The sequence below is a fragment of the Pinus tabuliformis genome, chromosome 3_2, assembly GCF_031772625.1.
Source record: "Pinus tabuliformis cultivar Carrire ecotype Pingquan chromosome 3_2, CPIR1, whole genome shotgun sequence".
In the NCBI taxonomy this organism is placed as follows: Eukaryota; Viridiplantae; Streptophyta; class Pinopsida; order Pinales; family Pinaceae; genus Pinus; species Pinus tabuliformis.
The window spans coordinates 692706109-692725636 of record NC_142302.1 but is presented as its reverse complement, the minus strand read 5'-3'; the positions used below and the strand labels follow the sequence as shown (position 1 = coordinate 692725636).

Here is a 19528-nt window from a genome sequence, read left to right as displayed (position 1 = left end):
GGACAGCGCTGGATAGTGGAGCAGTATGGGCAGTATGGACAGTGGGGCAGTTGTCATGTCAGGAGCAGCTAATTTTATGGAGTTGCTCAGCTATATGGAGAGCAGACAGGGAGTTACAAGCGACACAAAGGCTAAAAAGAGCTGGCTTTGATACCATGTCAGGCCAGGCAGTAACTCCACAAAACAAAAACTGATTCATATATTCTATTCCATCAGATAGGTTTATTATATACATGAGGGAGAGACTGTTCAGTTCATCTCCCGATGACTGTTCATATTTCTGATTTATTTATTTACATATATTTACCCAATCACAAGGATTAGGTGTCAACAAATGCTTTCCAAGGATTGCCTTTTGTGGGCCAATCCCAGACCCCGAACATTTAGAGATAATATTGTCATTAAGGAAGGTCGAATTCGGGAGACTTTGCTCTAAGGACCAGAAGTATTATTGGGAAGTGTTTTCTGAGAGTCAACCCCATGTGATGTAGGTCTAGAAATCTGCATATCTGAGGATTGATGAAAATGTTCTAGCAAATTTGAAATGTTCAGGGAGCAGTTTGAGATTTTTTATATTTGATCCGTTTCTTCTTTTTGCATGTGACATTCATGCGAAAGGCAGGGCTGGGAATGATGTCATAATCATCAAAGAATGATTTTCTGATTGTCAGTGGTTCCATGTTTTTCTGATATTCCCTGGTGAGGACCTCCATCTCCACGTTTTCTGAAAATGGTGAAAAGGTACGGTTGGATGGCGACCCAAATTTAATAGGGGAGGTGAAATATGGATCAACAGGAAGGGTTGCAGGAGGGGTCATGGACTTAGAGGCTAGATTTGAGGGACACCATCGCGGATTGGGAAGAGTAGGGGGCTTTGAGTGCTGATTAATCTTGGTCGATAGAGGATTGGTAATTTTATAAATAGAGGATTTAATGATCTGGTTGAGACATGAAGATGATGTGGATGGAAGGGCACCAAATAGGAAATGTTGTTGGGCACCAATGAAGTAGAACAATTCTTTTATGGAGGAATGGTGTCCAAAGAGGTGCCAAGCACCGATAAAACAGGGCAAGTTTGCAAAGGAGAGTTGTTATGGATAGGGATCAAGATATATTGAGATGGATATAGAGAAGATAGTATACATGGCCTGGCATGTAGTTTGGTTGCGTGGACCAGAGATGATGATCTTTTCCATGCTTTAAGGGAGTTGTCAAGGCGATGAGAGGTTTTGTAATGTCTGTCTAGACAAGAACTCATAGACAAGAACTCATAAGATGTCATTGTCCGTGGCAGCAGTTACATCTACAAGGAATTCCGAGTAGTCTACTATTTACTTACGTGATCAAGGACCCAATAAAGAGCAATAATTTCCGGGAGACACCCTGAAAGCGATCTTTCAACCAGAACCCGGGCTGTTTGTGTGGCCATACTTTCCAAACTGCTTTCGTCTAGATAATAGAATTTACCTATTGAATTTGAAATATTTGTAATTGGTTGCCTGGTCCATAGCTCGAGAGGAAGTCCAGACAGTTTGACCATAAGATATTTCGCCGTGGAAGGTCGATGACTGGATCGAAGTCAAAAGTCCAACACTGCAGGGTTAAGAATCCACATCCTTTGACCCACGATCTAGTTGATATAAGATCAACATCGTCAGGAGTAAGGAAATGGAAGACGTACCAACCATTTTGCAAGGCGCTGATGCGAGGGAAATAGTTGATATGTGGAAGCCACTAGGTATCTTCTCATCTTTTCATTTAAACTCCATCTAACATACAGTTAACCAAACGTCGAACTAGTGCCTGATTTTTTAGTTTAATGGATTCGTCCCACTATCCATCAACTTTGATTACTAAACCATGTGTCTGTTGGGCCACTTTTTTTGGATTTGGCTTATGATGCCTTTGAGCAGGGGCGGCCACATGTTCCGGAGGACCGGGTAATAAGTCGGCTCCTCAACCTGTACAATTATCTCGATTATTTGCTCAACCTCAGGGGAGGGAGGTAGAGTTAAAATGTCGGCCATCCGGTCAGTGGTCAATAGTCTAATCCAGCCAGTCAGGGAACTACAACAAAAGAACTTCAGCATGGAGTAATAGTCAAATCGATTGGCAAAGTTTGCAGGCGTAATCCTTCCATCCAATCAAGATTTGTTTAGATTGTTTGGTAGGCCAAAATAGGCCAAAAGAGAGCCCTATTCTGGCTGAGAGTTGTGTTAAAATATGTATGTCATTCAAATGTAGTGGAAGCCTGAAAAAACAACTATGCATAAAGAATGCGCCCATTGGCTACTAAATGGGACCACAAAATATTGCTCATGTGGCAGCCGAGTAGAAAAGACCACTAAGGAGAGCCCCGCTGTCCCTGAGGGTTGTGCTAAAATGTGTCGATCAAATGTAGTGGAAGACTAAAACTACAACTCAACATCAAGAATGAGCTCATTGGCTACTAAGTAGAAAAGACCCCGGAGAAGAGGCTGGCAACTAGCCGAAAACAGGTCTTAGTGACAAGATCCATATAAGAATCCAATTGGGGAGAAAATGCCGGCAGAGCGAAGATTTGTTAGAAATGTTCTGTTAGGATGCCAGGCGCTGTGATCCAATAAAAAATAATTATTCGGTGGAGTCTGTAGAGGAGAAAACCAGTAAATCAAAGCACTTCAGCAGGAAACAATCGCAAGGCACTCCACCTTTGTACGGGACCAGGGTAATTGTAGATGGATTATAAATACGATGGCAGCAATGTGAGAGAAGAAACTGTATGGAAGAATCTGCCAAATCCCCAAGTTTATGCTTAAATTGCTCTATAGTCTTGTCCAATCCCCAAGATTATGCTTAAATTGCTCTATAGTCTTGTCCAAGTGTTGCAGCTTTATACCCGAAGGAGAGGTAGTTGAGGGTCTGCTCCAAATCTACCAACCACCAAAGATCCATTTAATGCATGATAATTTGAAATTTGAAGTCGGATCCCTGGGAAGGCTGTAAGCGAGAGATCGAAAATCAGGATGGCTTCCTTAATATACTTTAGTTTGATTTTCCCATGAGTAGAACATTTTGTCGCTACGGCCACAATGCAGAAAACCAAACTGGTCTTCCTGCAGACTTGCATTTTGTGGGCTTTGTAGGTGTCGGGATGGCTTTCCTAATATCCTTCAGTTTGGTCACAATGGAAAAAACCTAACTGGTCTTCCTGCAGACTTGCATTTTGTGGGCTTTGGAGGTGTCCATAATAAGGTTCAAGAGAATTATGAGAGCAGCGATGATATACCCCATAATCAGCATACAATTTATATCGAAGAGAAAATCCAAATTGAAAAACTTCTACTATTAATTCTCTAGTAAAAATTTAGTAAAGACTCAAAATCACTACTTATCATGTTCCCGCTTCCATTGGAATCTTCCAAAATCTTCAGTGTTTCCTGGGCACCTTAATATGCAATAATGACTTAGAAATTACGAGGTCATTTCATCACCCAATCCCATGGCTACCTGGAAAACTTTGCAAACTTTCTCCCATCCACATTCCACATGCACTGCATACGAAGATTATACTGTCTACAACAAGGGCTCATACTCATCTTGCCGGGACGTATTTCCATCCAGATGTAGTTATCGGTAATCGAGTTTACAGAGGGTTTCTCCAGTCGAAGCTAAAGAGCCATTCCAGCAGACTAAGAACTCCACGAAATGCTTATCCCATAGTTCTGTGTCGACCCCATTGACAGTTTGTGCAAACCCTGGCTTATGCTTTGCACGCCCAAGCTAGAACTGCCGTTTCTCCACCTTCCTCATTCTCGACATCCCGAATCAGTGGCAGCTTACTCCACATGCACGGCATGCAAAGATTATACTGTCTACACCAAAGGCTCATACTCATCTTGCCGGGCCATATTTCCATCCAGATGTAGTTATCTGTAATCCAGTTTACAGAGTCTTTCTCCAGTTGAAGCTGAAGAGCCATTCCAGCAGACTAAAAACTCCAGGAAATGCTTCTCCCATAGTTCTGTGTCGACTCCATTGACAGTTTCTCTGTGCAAACCCTGGCTTATGCTTTTAATGTGGAGCAAATTACAGATAATTTTATAACGTTGCAGCCTATACTTATTCTACTCTGACATTTGATGAAAGACAGACCTCCTGGCCTACCCGTTTTAATAAGCTTCTTGACCGTGGAATTGTAACGTTAAATTTGAAACACTAATTTTAGTGAAAGCGAATACCGATAATTAAATGCATTGAACAAAGTATGCTATTGCAATGGACCCAAGAATGTAACTTACTCGTCGTGGCTTGCAAACTCGTAAATCCTGCCGGTTTCAGAGAAGATTATAAGAGCAACTTCAGCATCACAGAGAACAGCAAGTTCAAATGCTTTTTTAAGCAAACCGCCCTTGCGTTTGTAGAAGGATGAGTGCCGACTGGTAGGGTTTCGAATGCGCTTCATCTCCAGCGTTTTCTTTCCCATTTTTTGGTACTTTGCACACCATATCAGAGGCAGCTCTGTCCAGTTTGAGTATTTGTCATGGCCGCACGGCTACATTTATATTTTAATCTAAATGCTTCAGTTGCTCTGTTGCTTTCATGTCACTTCCTTTCATGTCAGAGGCTCATGTGAGAACCTAAAGGTACACACTGTTTGTTCGGATCGACCATAAAAATGTGATCGCTGTCCTTCATCGCCCACAGCGACCGTGCATGGAAAAGCCAGCTCATACAACTATACATTTTCCGTTCCAAACAGTCGAGCAGAGAACTCTGAACGCTAAAAACTATCAATATTTATGTTTGCGCATTTTTAACATATAAAAAAGTAAATATCTGTTGCCTATTTTGTCGTGAGGGGCGTACGACTCGAGGATAATATGCTTGAATGAACATTTCTGGCATCTTACTTTACATTGACGACGACTTCACTCGCGGTCCTGTCCATACCATTGGGTTTTTTTCTTAACTACTCATTTATCTTTCATGGCATTTTCCCAACTTTTAGAATTTCTCATTTTCCCGGTTATATTTATGTTAATTCTCAACTTATTTAACAATTTTAAAATATATTTTAGATATATACACAGATTTGTAAGTTCAAAAAATATTATTTTAACATTAAAAAATATAATTTCATTGAACGGTTTAGATTTGTCCTGAAATTAAGTGGAAAAATAAAAAAATCAATAAATAACATTAAATTAATTTAAAATTATATTAAATTTGTATATGATTGTTAAATATGTATTTTTAATTAAAAAACACCTTTTTAAGGAATATACATATAAAAATATATTTTAGATATATACACATATTTGTAAGTTCAAAAATATTATTTTAACATTAAAAAATATAATTTCATTGAACGGTTTAGATTTGTCCTGAAATTAAGTGGAAAAATAAAAAAATCAATAAATAACATTAAATTAATTTAAAATTATATTAAATTTGTATATGATTGTTAAATATGTATTTTTAATTAAAAAACACCTTTTAAAGGAATATACATATAAAAATATATATTTTCAACTTATTGGTTAAAGAGGGGGCTCATATTAATTGTAGGTTAATGATAAAGATTTATAAGATGAAGATTGATTATCTTCATTCTTGACCTATATACACATAAAGTATATATTTTCAACTTATTGGTTAACCAGGGAGGCTCATCTTAATTCTGGGTTAATGATAAAGATTTATAAAATGAAGACTCATTATCTTCCTTCTTAACTTACATGACAAGGACAAATATTTTTTCTATATGAATGTCATCGCATGTGATTTTTTACTTTGAAAAGGTCGTTATTAAAATGAGTATGTAAAATTTATATAATTGTGTAATATATGTATATAGTAAACGATAAAGAAAGAGATTTTTTTATTTATTTAAATAAGCATATATTGATTCTTATTAACAAAATATAAAGTTTACATTCGTGATTATATATGAGAAGTTGGTCACCTAAAAGTCATACTAGTAGAGAGAGACAATAACTGGAAACAAAGAGCCTCGTGGAAGTCTAGACAAACATTAAGAGATATATCACTAGGCCGCAACAAGAGAGGAGGGCCCACCACAAAACTACTTTCAACTTTTGAAATCGCAACAACATAGCAACGACAAAGGAGAAAAGACACATAAAAGTAGATAGAGACTATAAAAGACATATAAACATAAAAGCCAAGATGCATTGATCAAACACAAATAGGAAGCACAATGCCACTCCCAAAGGATAACGCCAACACGAGACCGATATGCATAGGTCTATTTCCATTATATCCAAGGCCCAACTCCAAAAAAACACACCCATAATCACCATCAAATTTTTGATAGCCATAATAAACATATAAACTTGGAGCATATTTGTGACAAAACAAGGCTAGAAGCCATAGAACCTCGTGGATGATTATCTCAAGAGCCAAGGTCATAAGAGAGTAGAACAAGAGTATTTGCACAAAAAACAAACCCACAAAGAATCAAATCCACCACGAGGGTGGAGCAAAACCTTATGGAAGACCCTTTAGTAGAACCGACAACACTAGGTAACAAAGCCAAAGGGAAAAGTGGAGAACTTAGGCTCAACCCCTAGCGACCTTCCCCTAACATTCTTCTAACTCAAGCCAAATATTATACTCGAGATGGAACACACCCCAAACATAATGACATTAACAGGCCACAGCCACCAAATGAGATCCATTAACTTGGTGGTACACTCACACAAATCTCGACGTCAGTCCTTCCACATGTTCACGCCCATCAAGAAGACCCTTTTTTCATTTGAAAGTCATTCCTCTACTTTCAGAAAGGTCGTAATTAGGATGTGTATATAAAATATATATAATTCCATAATATTTATATGGAAAAAGGGCTTTTTCTGTTAATTGTGCTTATTTAAGGTGATTGGAAGATATAATTCTATAATTAGAGGAATTTTTTTGTTAATTAGGTATATTGTGTTCATAAGCGTGTTTATTTTGAAATGAAGCTTTCCAAATTTTAAATTAATTATCAATAATTATTAGATAGATGTTAAAGTGTTATGATTTTTAAGGCATGTTTTATTAATAATTCATGCTATTGTAACAAAGCTTATTTAGAAATTTAGAATCTCCATGGCATTGGTAAGAATCTTGTTATATGTTATTCATAAATACAAATATGTTTAACTTGTACATTAATTCTTTTTATAATCGAAAATAATAATAATTAAAAATAAAGTTGTAATTTAGTTCAACTTTATGACTTTTTTAATTTTGACTTCTTAAGATGTTTAATGGTGTAAGTGTTTTCATATTTATCATGCATTAATGTCTATCAATATTTTCTAGTCACTTAATTTATCTAGATATACTAATGTTTTTTTTTTTGTAATATTCAGTACTTTATATTCAATAACAAAAAACAATGAATTGCATTGCTATCAAGTCCATGTCCACACCATTACAAAGAAAACCCATAAAACAAGTGTCCCCCATATCAAAGAAAGTTCACAGCCAAAATCAACTCATCTAAGTAGTAAGCAAAAGCTACTGACGATTACAGATCGTCATTGAACCAAAAAAACCAAAAGGCTAGGTGAACTAAATCAATCCAAGAGCTAAGAAATAGAGAGTGTACATAGGAACCTGAGAAAGAACTACGCTATCCAATGTTGAGTATTGACTTCAAATCTTTGTTCCCTCTACTTTAGAGAAATAACAACAACCAAAGAAGAAACCATAATACACTCCAAAACAAAGAGGAACCAACATGCCATAAGAACACTGAAAGAACGAGACTTGAGGTGTCAATGGGAAGAGATACACAACATCAACCTCTGAAAAACATGAACTCTAAAGGTGCCTTCAAGAGATAGGGTTATGGCCCATGCTTTAAAACTAAGCCAAATAGGTTAAGGCCATACACAATTCATAAATGTTCCAACTCATGAATGTAAATTATTGTCTCACCGAAAGATAACTAAAGCCAATTCATCCATAATATGAACAATAACAACCAACATAGCAAAAGACACTAAAACTGCACAACCCACTTCACCTCGAGGAGATGATAAAAAATTAAGTATCCCTAAGTAATAAATTTCAGTTTGATGATAACAAAGAGAATGCCCAAAAGAAACCAACCTTGAAGAATACTTGCAAAATTAGCAACGAAATTACTTGACATGATCGTTCTAGTCATGGTTAGAGGAAATAAGAGGAGGTGTTTGGACACTATTAGCTAGAGCATTAGTGGGATCACCAGAGGTGAAATCTCTCTTGAAGAAGTTTTCCACTTGAGCCAAGCGAGAGTCCACATTATCTAGACATAACCTCTAGTTGTGGAGAATGTGTTTAATGCCATCTAATGAAGAGAAAACATTATAATTTTCCACTTGTTTATCTTTAAAGATGATACACATTAGAGTAGCCATTTCTTAATGTAAGACCAGATAATTCATGGATTGAAGCTTCATTTTCCTAATTCTACTAGGATCAGGGGCCATTTTACATCCTCCCCCACCAATTCAGAGTCAGAGTAATAAGGATGATCCTCTGCCTCCTTATTTTCCAACAACAAAATTTCCTTGCTCACTTTCAAAAAGATAATATAAAAAAAGTAGCAACATAGTCGTAGGGAAAAGGGCGAACCCTTTTGTGCCTAATACTATGTCATTTAATGAAGAGAAAACATTATAATTTTCCACTTGTTTATCCTTAAAGATGACACACATTAGAGTAGTGATTTCTTAATGTAAGACTAGGCAATTCATGAAATGAAGCTTCATTTTCCTAATTTTGCTAGGATCAGGGGCCATTTTACATCCTCCCCACCAATTCAGAGTAAGAGTAACAAGGACATCCTCTGCCTCCTTATTTTCCAACAACAAAATTTCCTTCCTCACCTCCAAAAAAATAACATAAAAAAATAACAACATAATCGTAAGTAAAAAGACGAACCTTTTGTACTTAATATTACCTCCACCACCTTTCCTACTTCTCATTCTCTTCCTGAGAAACATAAAAAACCACTCTAAATAAACACGAAGGACAAAAAGAAATGATAAAACTTCTACGTAGGAAGAAGGAGAACAAAATGATTAAGAAAATTAATTATATAATAAAACATTTCTCATTTAACTAAAATGTTGACTTCATAACTTCAACATTAATTTTCTATAAAATGTCGTCTCTTCTATTAATGGATAATTACTTAAATTATAAAACACCTCACTAAAATCATGCTATAATAAAAAATAATGGATAATTACTTAAATTATAAAACACCTCACTAAAATCATGCTATAATAAAAAATATATGATATTTCTTTGTGATGCTTAATTTAACATTTAATACGCATTATTTGATGTTAAAATTATTCTATTACATTTAATAATTATGATGAAAAATTATGTTTTTAATTGGCGTTTGAGAATTATGATGAAAAATTATGTTTTTAATTGGCGTTTGAGAATTTTAATACCATATTATCCATTTTAATTCCATAGTATCCATGGTTTTAGGTTTGTGATGCGATGGAGTCGGTTTCAAATCATTTTTTATTAAATAAAAAATTGATCTAACATGTTATAACTTTTTCATATTTATTAATTTAGAAAGATATATAAATATAAAGATGGAATTTAAATTAAATTTAATTTGTTTATATATATATATATATATTTTTATGGATTTTTATATGGTAAAGGTTATATGTTAAGTTTGATTTTGAGTACGAATATGATGAGGTTAAGGATAAGATGTTATGACATAGCGATTTAATGCATATACTATGGTAAAAAATAAAATGTTTTGCTTTGCTTTGAATTTTATAAGAAACTTTTTTTAATCGTTACATTTTCATATAAGTTTCATACATAAATGCTAATAGGATTTATAGAGAATTTTTTTATTTTTATTTTCTTAAATCTACTTTTCTAAGAACAACAATCTAGACAAAAATTCTCCTTCATAGAACAATATATTCATAATCTATGGAATGAAGATAATGTTTTCTTTCTAGGAGTTTTTAATGTTAAATTTGAGTCTAGATAAGTTATTCTTATAATGAATGCTTCTATGCCTAGTCCATTATGGTTTGATACAAGCCTTGTTTTAGTGAATAGATACAAAAGAAACTTTTAAGACCCAAAGATAATTTCTTTGGTACTAACCTGGTCAAGCTTTGTAATTATGAAGACCTAATAATTTACAATGGTGTAATGAATTAGCGAAATTGTCGTATTTGTGGGTTCAATATTAGTTTCATGGATTATGTAGCATGCAATACCGATGTATCCAAAAAATAGTTATTTTTGACCTCTTACATGATCATGATCCTGATTCCCACTATAAACCCTTAACCCTTACTTTAAACTTTATCATGCACAAGGGCCCCATTAAAGATAATTTTGAGAATCAAAGGAATCTATTTTTTCATAAAAGTATAGATAATATCTTTTAAAAGTATTTAAAGAAAGATCTAGAACTCCTAACATCAAAGACCTCAATGACCTCCATCATAATTTTACTACAACCTTCGCTATATCCATTAGCATGCTCTTTATCTAGGTGCTACATAAGAAGCATAATAGAAGTACCAACAATTGAAATGATTATGAAGGAAAAATTGTCAGAAAGACAATTGGGATGCTTCAAATAAATATTTAAATCTAGGGTGTATAAATGCCTACAAATTGCTTATTAAATGGATAAAAGGTATCATATAAAAAGAAGCAAGAAAAAATGTTACCACTTTATAAATTGAATCTTAAAAAGTCTTAATGGAAAATTCTAATTCATAAAACTTAGGAAAATAACATGATTTCCTTAAATTAATGGAATTTATGCCATAAATTTCTCTATGAATCCCTTAATTCCGTGGACACTATTTTGAGCATTCTTATAGTGTGGGAACTTTTCCATGGAGGTCATAAATTTTGTGTTAAGTAGATTGCAACTTGGAAATATAAAGTCATTGTAGGCTACTAAGTTGAATATTTTAAAATCAAATCTCTCATATACACAACTTCTTCATTTTGGATGTGAAGTAAGACTTCTTGAAATCTTGGATGCAAAGTGTCATTGTACCTATTTCTAAAGAGGGAGTAAAATCACTCTCTAATTATAGGATGATTATGATTATGCTAATTTAAGGTAAGTTGTGTGGAATCATTTTTTTGAAATAAGCTTATCTTATGGGTTGAAATCCAGAAAAGAAGGAGATAAAGGTAAGTAGGGTTTAGGAGATATCATTCAACTATGGACCACCTTAGGACCATTCATTCATTACTCTTAGGATCATTGTGAAAATGATCAAAATCATAAAATTGCTATCATGAGTTTCCTTGTTGATTTAAGAAAAAGTTTTCATATCATTCCTAAGACAAAATTTAGAAGAAGTTAGAAGATATAAAGGTACCTTTTAAGTTATAGTATACTAGAAGAAAGGTTATATGGGAATATTATTTCAAAATTTAGGACCACTAAAGGTTACTTAGAAGAATTTAACTAAGATATTTGACTAAAGCAGGGGTGGTCTCTTTGCCTTATGTTTTCTAGGATATAAGCAATGATAAGTTAGAAGAGTGTTTAGAGGAAGCAAATTTTGTTGCCTAGCTCACATTATTATTTTCATCACTCACATTCCCTATGCTAATGATATTGTTCCTTTGAAAGGAATCCTTACAATCTTAGTAAGAAACTAACAATCCTAAAAGATTTTTGCTGCAATATGGGTATAACAATTCATACTAATAAAATTAAAGTCGTGACAATTAGATCCAAGAAAATCATGTATAATACCTTTGTATATGAAAACAAGAACTTGGCGAGAGTTCATTCCTACAAATACATGAAAATAAATATCCATAACTAGATCAATCAGAATTATAAGATTGGGAGAAGGATTGATGAAGGCTGAAAATCTTATCGTACATTTGAAAACAATTGTAACTGACAAAACTTTGGATATGGGATTAGAAAAAAAAAATCCTCTTTGAGACTCTCATTACTCCTATGATTTTGTCTATGCGAGGTTTGGTGATTCATTTCATCCAAAGAGTCTTCGATGAAGAGAGAATAAATCCAAGATAATTTTATAATCTATAATCTCAAAATGAAAGGAAGTACATCCTATCATATCCTCTTCATCATAAAACGTTTTGTTGATTGATACCATTGCTATGACCAAATATATAATATATAAAAGGAGGTTACCAACATGTAAAACAAGATGTTTCCTAAAATTGCTTCACAATATAGCCAAAACCACCTTCAACTCAAGTCAGGATGGCATAATAATGCTTGATATTTACTAGACCATTTAGGAAGAAAGCAAGATATCATTTTTGGGGAATAAGGATAGTATTTAAAATATTATTACTTCTAAGTTTAAGGAAAAATTGTGGTTTAATAAGGAGTTAGAGGGATAAAGGAAATTAAGATGTTACAAGGGAAGTGATCAAACCTCATTTCAAAAACCAAAAGTATCACTCTATCTTTACTAGTTTTAAGAAAAAGATAATCATTACTAAATGAAGTACTAATTCTCTTGAGCTCCATAATAAAATTGTGAGACCAAGGGGTTTGAAGATGAAAATCACTATTAGATATAAATTTTACAATAGCTTTTACACTATCATTCTTCTTGACTTTTTAACTCAATAAAACTAACTCCATACTGAAATTGTGATACAAAGATTTTAAGATGAAAAACAATATTAGATCTAAATTTCGCAGTGTTCATTACAGTATCATCCTTCATTACCTTTTAACTAAAAACACTATATTGAGCTTGGTAAGCTTCCATCAATTCTTTTCAAGAATAAAAAATAGCTAGTAGGTATTTGAACCTCGATGGAGAAGATAATAGCTATTCCACACAACTACTCAAGGTAACCACAATTGACATATAATAAAAAATTATATAATGTATGTAAATAGATATATTATTTTTAAATTTAAATATAATGTTCAAAATTATTATATATATATATATTTTTATTGAACTTTGTTTGATTATTAGATGCTTTTATTTTATTATTTTGAATTTTAGCAGTACATTTTTGAGAGATATCTTCATCTCCTATTATTTAAAACATTAAAACATGTTTTTGAATACATAAATGAATTAGTGTCTTGGAGAACGTATAGGGCATTTGGGTTTTCCAAACTACAAAATTGAAACTTAAGATTATAAGAAATATTTGCCAAATTTTATGCAAAATTTGTGTGTGTATATATTAAATTACACTTATTTATTAAATGTAAGATTATTTAATCAAATATCTTATTAAACTTAATAATTAATCATGAATGCTATTTGAATGCATTCTAGAAGGAGGGGAAGAATCGTGGCAGCCAGGGTTCCTCTGCAAGCGGAGTTCGTTTCATATGGAGAGTGGCAAGGGAGGGAGCTCAACTCCCTCATACAAAGATGCAGTGGCTAGCAAAAGCAAGGGACCCACTGGAAACAGTAAAAGCGATAGGAACTATAGAATCAGAGATAATGAAAAGGAAACAAATGGGACCAGAACAAAAGAAAACAATAGCACAAAGGACAAAGAGGAAGAAAACAAAATTCTAGGTTCAAAAGACAAAAAGCTAAAAGGACCTTGCAAACCAAAAGTTGAGATCACTCCCCAAGTAATACTAAATGATCATCCTCTGCAGGAACATAGAGAACATATGGGAACCTACGCCATAATTTGTAAATTGATGGGACTATGGCCCACTGAAAAGGCTTTACAAACGTGGATCAAGTATCACTGGAAGGCCAAAGGAAGCATTGATCTACATCTCGGTTCAAAAGGATTCTTCACAGTTGTGTTCTCCAATATCGAAGATAAAGACAGAATATTCGAAGGAGGACCCTATTTTTTTGTTGCAGCAGGTCTCTATGTGAGACCTTGGAAAATGAACTTTGTTCCAGAGAGGGAGACTTTCACTTTGGTTCTTGTGTGGGTAAGGCTCTACCCTCTTCCTCTTGATTATTAGCAAACTGAATCGTTGGGTGCCATTGGTGATAAACTAGGACTCTATATCAAAGCTTCGGAAGCCACAAAAAGGGGCAAATATACCTCCTTTGCTAGAATCTATGTGGAAATGGATCTATCATCAGCACTTCCGGACAAAGTTATACTGGATGTTCTGGATGAAGAGTGGGTACAGGTGGTTGACTATGAGCATATACCCTTCAGATGTCGAAAATGTCACAAACATGGACATTCATTAAGAGACTGCCCTATCAGCAAAGAAGATAACAAAGAAAAGCTCAATACAATGAAGAACACCGAAAGCTTTCATAAAGTGGCCAATAAAGGAAGGGGAGGAAAAAAGGGATCAAAAAAACAAAATACAGAGGGGCGAAAAGGTAGTCAAAATAAGTTTAAAGTGCTAGAAGAGATTGAAGAAATAACAAGAGAAAATCAAGATATGGAGGAAGATGCTAAAGAAAAAGAAAATCAAGAGGACTTAAATCTCTCTCCGACCATGGACTCTCTAAAAGAAGCAATGAGACGTGAAACAGAAATGGAATTGGACCAGGAAATGACTCAAAGTGAAACAAATTTGGAAGAGCATGAACTACAAGAAATCCTTGACAAGGAAAACTTGGATCTGGAAGGATTCCTGATGCAAGGTACCAAAGGAGGAATAGATTCTCTGCCCCAAGATGAATGCAACTGAATACAACAGTTGTTTTTATGGAAAATATAGGAACAAGAACAAGAGAAAGGTAAGAACATCCACAAACAGGAGCACAGAGGGGTGAAAACAATGAAATTAAATCCAGGATTAGCCACTAGAAATCCAGGAAAGAAGAGAGGAAGAAAAAATCAAAATGAGCTCCTGATGGAGTGTGGAAAGCTAATGATAAAATCAGGTAAGATGAAAGATCTAACTAGTTACTCCTTTACAAATCTTCAACTATGAAGTTCATCTCATGGAATATCAGAGGTCTAGATAGTAAAAGAAAATAGAGAATGCTAAGTAACAGAATGAAACTAGCAATGCCGTACATAATCTTCATTCAAGAAAAAAAATGCTCCATTCAGAAGATAAAACAAATCCATAGCAAATGGCTTAGTAAATATGAGTTTCTAGAAGTTAAAGTAGAAAACACAGCGGGGGGCATTCTTACTCTCTCGAACCCCAAAAAAGTAATCATTGTAGATGTGGAGGCAACGAGAAATTACTTATTAGCTATCATTCAGCCAATGGGGATGTCTGACACCTTCCTAGTTACAAATGTCTATGGTCCACAGAAAATAGATGAGAAGCTTAGATTTTTGAACTCCCTGGTAGATCTCAGAAGCAGACATAAAGAAATCCCTTGGGTCATTGGAGGAGATTTTAATATGATTAAATCTCTTTCGGAAAAAAAGGAGGCACCAGAATCCTCAGTAGAGATTCAGTAGAATTCAATTCTTTCACAGAAGACATGAAGATGGTTGACTCTGAAATGCAAAACGGTCTTTTTACTTGGAATAACAAAAGAGGAGGTAATGCTCAGGTTGCCTCTAAGTTAGACAGATTTTTGATCTCCGAGAAGTTGATGCTCACAAATTCAGAAATATCGGCGAGTGTTCTCCCATTTGGAGGCTCTGACCACTGGCCGATTCAATTAGAAATCAAGGGAATTGATGCTCCCAAGAATAGACCCTTCAGATTTGAAAATATCTGGCTCTCCCACCCAGATTTTATCAGCAACATTGAGGAATGGTGGTCCGAATATCTACAAATTCAGGGCTCCAAAATGTTCCTCCTCCATAAAAGGCTAAAGCACATAAAAATCAAACTCAAAGAATGGAACAAGAAGGATTTTGGTAACATTTTTGCAAAAAAAAAATCAGTAGAGATCAAAATGCAGGAACTAAACCAAGCAATGATCGCAGAAGGTTTTGATAAATCCAAAAGTGAACACGCTGAAAAACTCAACCTAGATTGGGAGAATTTATGCAAACAGGAGGAAATTTTCTGGAGACAAAAGTCCAGAGTTCAATGGCTCAAAGAAGGTGAACAGAACACTAGGTTTTTCCACCGTTCCACCTTAGCCAATAGAACGCACAATAGAATCTCCTCAATATTGAATGAAGATGGGGAGCTTCAGACCACTCACGAGAATATCGAAGCTGTGATGGTTCAGCATTTCAGAGGCATCACAAAGGAAAATAATATAGACAGAGACCATAACATCAAGGAAATTATAAAGAATATTCCCAGGATGGTGTCTAGAGAAGATAACTTTAACCTGAACAAACCAGTAACTGAAGAAGAGGTTAGTACGGTGATCAAAGAGATGCAAAATGGCAAAGCTCCAGGTCTAGATGGTTTTAATGTGGAATTTTTCAAAGCCTGCTGGAATGTTGTCAAACAGGATATTTTGGATGTGGTTGAGGAATCCAGAAGAAGCAAATCTATTCTGAAAGCCCTCAACACCTCTTTTATCTCCCTGATCCCCAAACAGGACTCTGCCCTGTCTCCTGATAAGTTCAGACCAATAGCTTTATGCAATGTTGTTTACAAAATCATTTCTAAGATCCTGGCCAACAGACTCAAACCTCTTTTGCCCTCTTTGATTTCTGGGGAACAGTCTGGTTATGTGGAAGGAAGGCAAATCCTGGATAATATTATTCAGGCCCATGAGGTTGTTCACTCCCTCACTAGCAAAAAGCAAGCCAGTATGATCATGCAATTAGACATTGCAAAAGCGTATAACAAGGTGAACTGTATTTACATCAGAAAGGTTATTTTTGCGTTTGGGTTTGGTCATGATTGGATCAGATGGGTTATGGCTTTGGTTACTTCACCCAGCTTTTCAATTCTGGTGAATGGAGCACCCTCAGAGATTTTCACTCCTTCCAGAGGCCTCAGACAAGGAGATCCACTCTCTACCTTCTTTTTCATCCTCATGATGGAAGGATTAGGCTGAACCATTAAAACTGCTAAAGTTTTAGGTAAGATTAAGGGCCTTCAATTAGTGGGGAATGACCAAGCCCTGACTCATCAGCAATTTGTGGATGACACCATGCTGCAGGGTATCCCCAAGGTCAAGGAAGCTACAACGTACAAAAAAATCTTAAATGACTTCACCTTGGCTTCAGGTATGGAAGTGAATCTCTCCAAATCAATTTTTTTTTCTTTAACACTAACATTGCTATTCAAAGGAACATCACCAGAATTCTAGGCTTCCAAAGGAAGGTCCTCCCGTCAAAGTATTTGGGAATCCCCCTTACAGATAAACCTATGCGCAAATGTATCTGGGAATCGGTGCTCAACAAGATGTAAGACAAGATCAAAAACTGGACTTATAAAGCGTTGAACCTAGCTGGTAGATTGGTTTTGACAAAGGATGTTCTCCAATCCATCCCCATTTTCTTTGTTACAACCCTGCCAGCCCCCAAAGGAGTTTTACAGCAACTCAGGAACATTCAGAGAGACTTCCTCCGGGGCAAGGAGGAGACAAAAAATAAATGGGCCCTCGTTTCTTGGGATAAAATTTGTAAACCCAAAAGTCATGGAGGCCTAGGGTTAGACGATCAGGAGATTCTAAGTAATGTTCTAGGAGCCAAACTCTGGCGGAGATGGGTTAAAGAACCAGAGGTGCAATGGGCTAAAACCTGGAAAGAAAAATATGCCAGCTCCTGGCAAACAAGTGATCTCATTAGAATGTCAGGGAACATAAAAGGCTCTCATATTTGGAATAAAGCCTGGGATAACAGAAGCCTAGTTCAGAACAACAGCTTCTGGAAAATCAGAGCGGGTGAACAAGCTCTCTTCTAGGAAGACAAATGGCAACAAGAAACAATGTTGTTAAGGGAGGACTTTATTAGCATCAAGCAGGAAACTGATTCCCAAGGACTAATAAAAGTCAGGGATTTTTGGAATCTTCCTCATGACACTGAGAAATGGAGAAGCTAGAGGAGAATATAATTGTTGAAAATAATACTGAGAGGGGGGGTGAATCAGTATTATCTAGCAATTTAATAAATCTTCCTTATTTGATCTTTGAATTATTTTTGCATGTCAGTACCATAAAATAATGAGCATGAACAAAGAAAACAAATAGTCACACCAAAGAACACAAGATGTAAGGTGGAAACCCAATGTGGGTGAAAACCACCTGCTGCAATATGTCTCTATCTTCTTTCAAATTAGAAATTCCTTTTACAATGATTTTGTACTGGTGCAGTCCTTTACCAGTACGCAAGCTGCAACCTGCAGAGAGCTACAACTCTTTCTCGTTTTCCAGTCTTCTCCTGGAAGGGAGCTACAACCCCCTACTTCTTTTCATAAAGCATCAAATGATCATCAAGTACATCACAGTTACAGTCCTCTACAGTTATCAGATCAGTAATAACAGAACTAACCCAGAACACCTTATCAACAAAGAAATTCAATCAACAGAACATCTTAAGACAGAGACGCAGTTTTCCCTTCTGTGGCCTGCGACCAGACGCAGTTAACCTTCCGCTCCGCTGCGTCCACACGCAAAGATCCTTCTGCTGCGCTGCGTGCCCACGCACTGTTCCTTGAACTGCACTGCGTCCTGTTGCTGCAGGGACGCACCCAGAAACACTATCGCGCCGCGTACTTTGCTGCAGAGACGCACCCAGAAATGCTATCGCGCCGCGTCCTTTTGCTCCAGGGATGCACCTGAACCTTAGTAGCCCTACGTCGCAACGCAGATCTCCTGTTACTGCACTGCGTCCCAGACACACCTGAACCCTTCTGCGCCTGCGTCCCGCCGCACCTGAACCCTTCTGCGCCTGCGTCCCGGTGCACCTGAACCCTTACTGCACCTGCGTACCTCCGGGCATAGATGATTTCAAGACTTCAAGAGTAACCCAAACAGTCAGATCTACAGATCTGATCATGCGCCAAAGAGATCTCAGTCTTTCAGAAGATTCGCCCTTTTAGATCTAGACCAGATCTAGCCTCATAAGATATTCAACCAAAGACATATCCAAACCAAATGATCTCCTTTGCTTTATATAGGCAAGCTCCTCCTCAAAACATGGAACAATACCACGAGCCGACACCATAGAAACACAATACCATCGGCTAGATACTAAGAGTAAAACACAAGAAACCCCCACGTGTGTTTTTATCTGCCTTAAAATGTGTGCACTGGGTGGACGCACCTCCTGAACGGCTGGCCTGCATCGCTGGACGCGGTCCCTGCATGGTTTACCTGCGGGTACGCACTTTTTGTAAGGTATACCTGCGTCCTCCTTATTTCCTTCAATATTTGATAGCTGATCATCAACCTCTGCTGCTGACTTGAAGTACAGTGACCTGTCACCTGAATGGGTTGCCATCAAGGACAACACTGTAGCCATAATGCCAACAATCTCCCCCTTTGGACTTGATGGCAACCTCACAAACTTCAGCTTCATTCTCCCCCTTTGACATCAAGGGCAAAGGGGTATGCTCCCCCTAAGGACATGCTCCCCCTGAATATGAACCAGATCTGCAACAAAGAACCATAATCCACCATGAAAGAGATAGAGACATATTGCAGCTATCTGACCATCCTCCATAATGCCAACAATGCATTAT

The 19528-nt window shown here is 36.1% G+C and overlaps 1 protein-coding gene across 4 annotated transcripts in view; it reads right to left on the bottom strand.

Annotated features, from left to right (window-relative positions):
• LOC149182522 (MADS-box transcription factor 56-like) overlaps positions 1-4543 on the bottom strand; it is a 362764-nt gene extending 358221 nt beyond the window's left edge. For 3 of the 4 annotated variants that reach the window (XM_089418580.1, XM_089418582.1, XM_089418583.1), the window contains exon 1: positions 4281-4542. In XM_089418580.1, coding sequence (XP_089274706.1) covers positions 4281-4465 — 185 coding nt within the window. In that variant the 5' untranslated portion in view covers positions 4466-4542. Of the gene's footprint in view, positions 1-4280 lie in introns of all 4 variants that reach the window. The other variant, XM_089418581.1, reaches the window with a different exon arrangement.
• Between the last annotated feature and the right edge of the window lie 14985 nt (positions 4544-19528).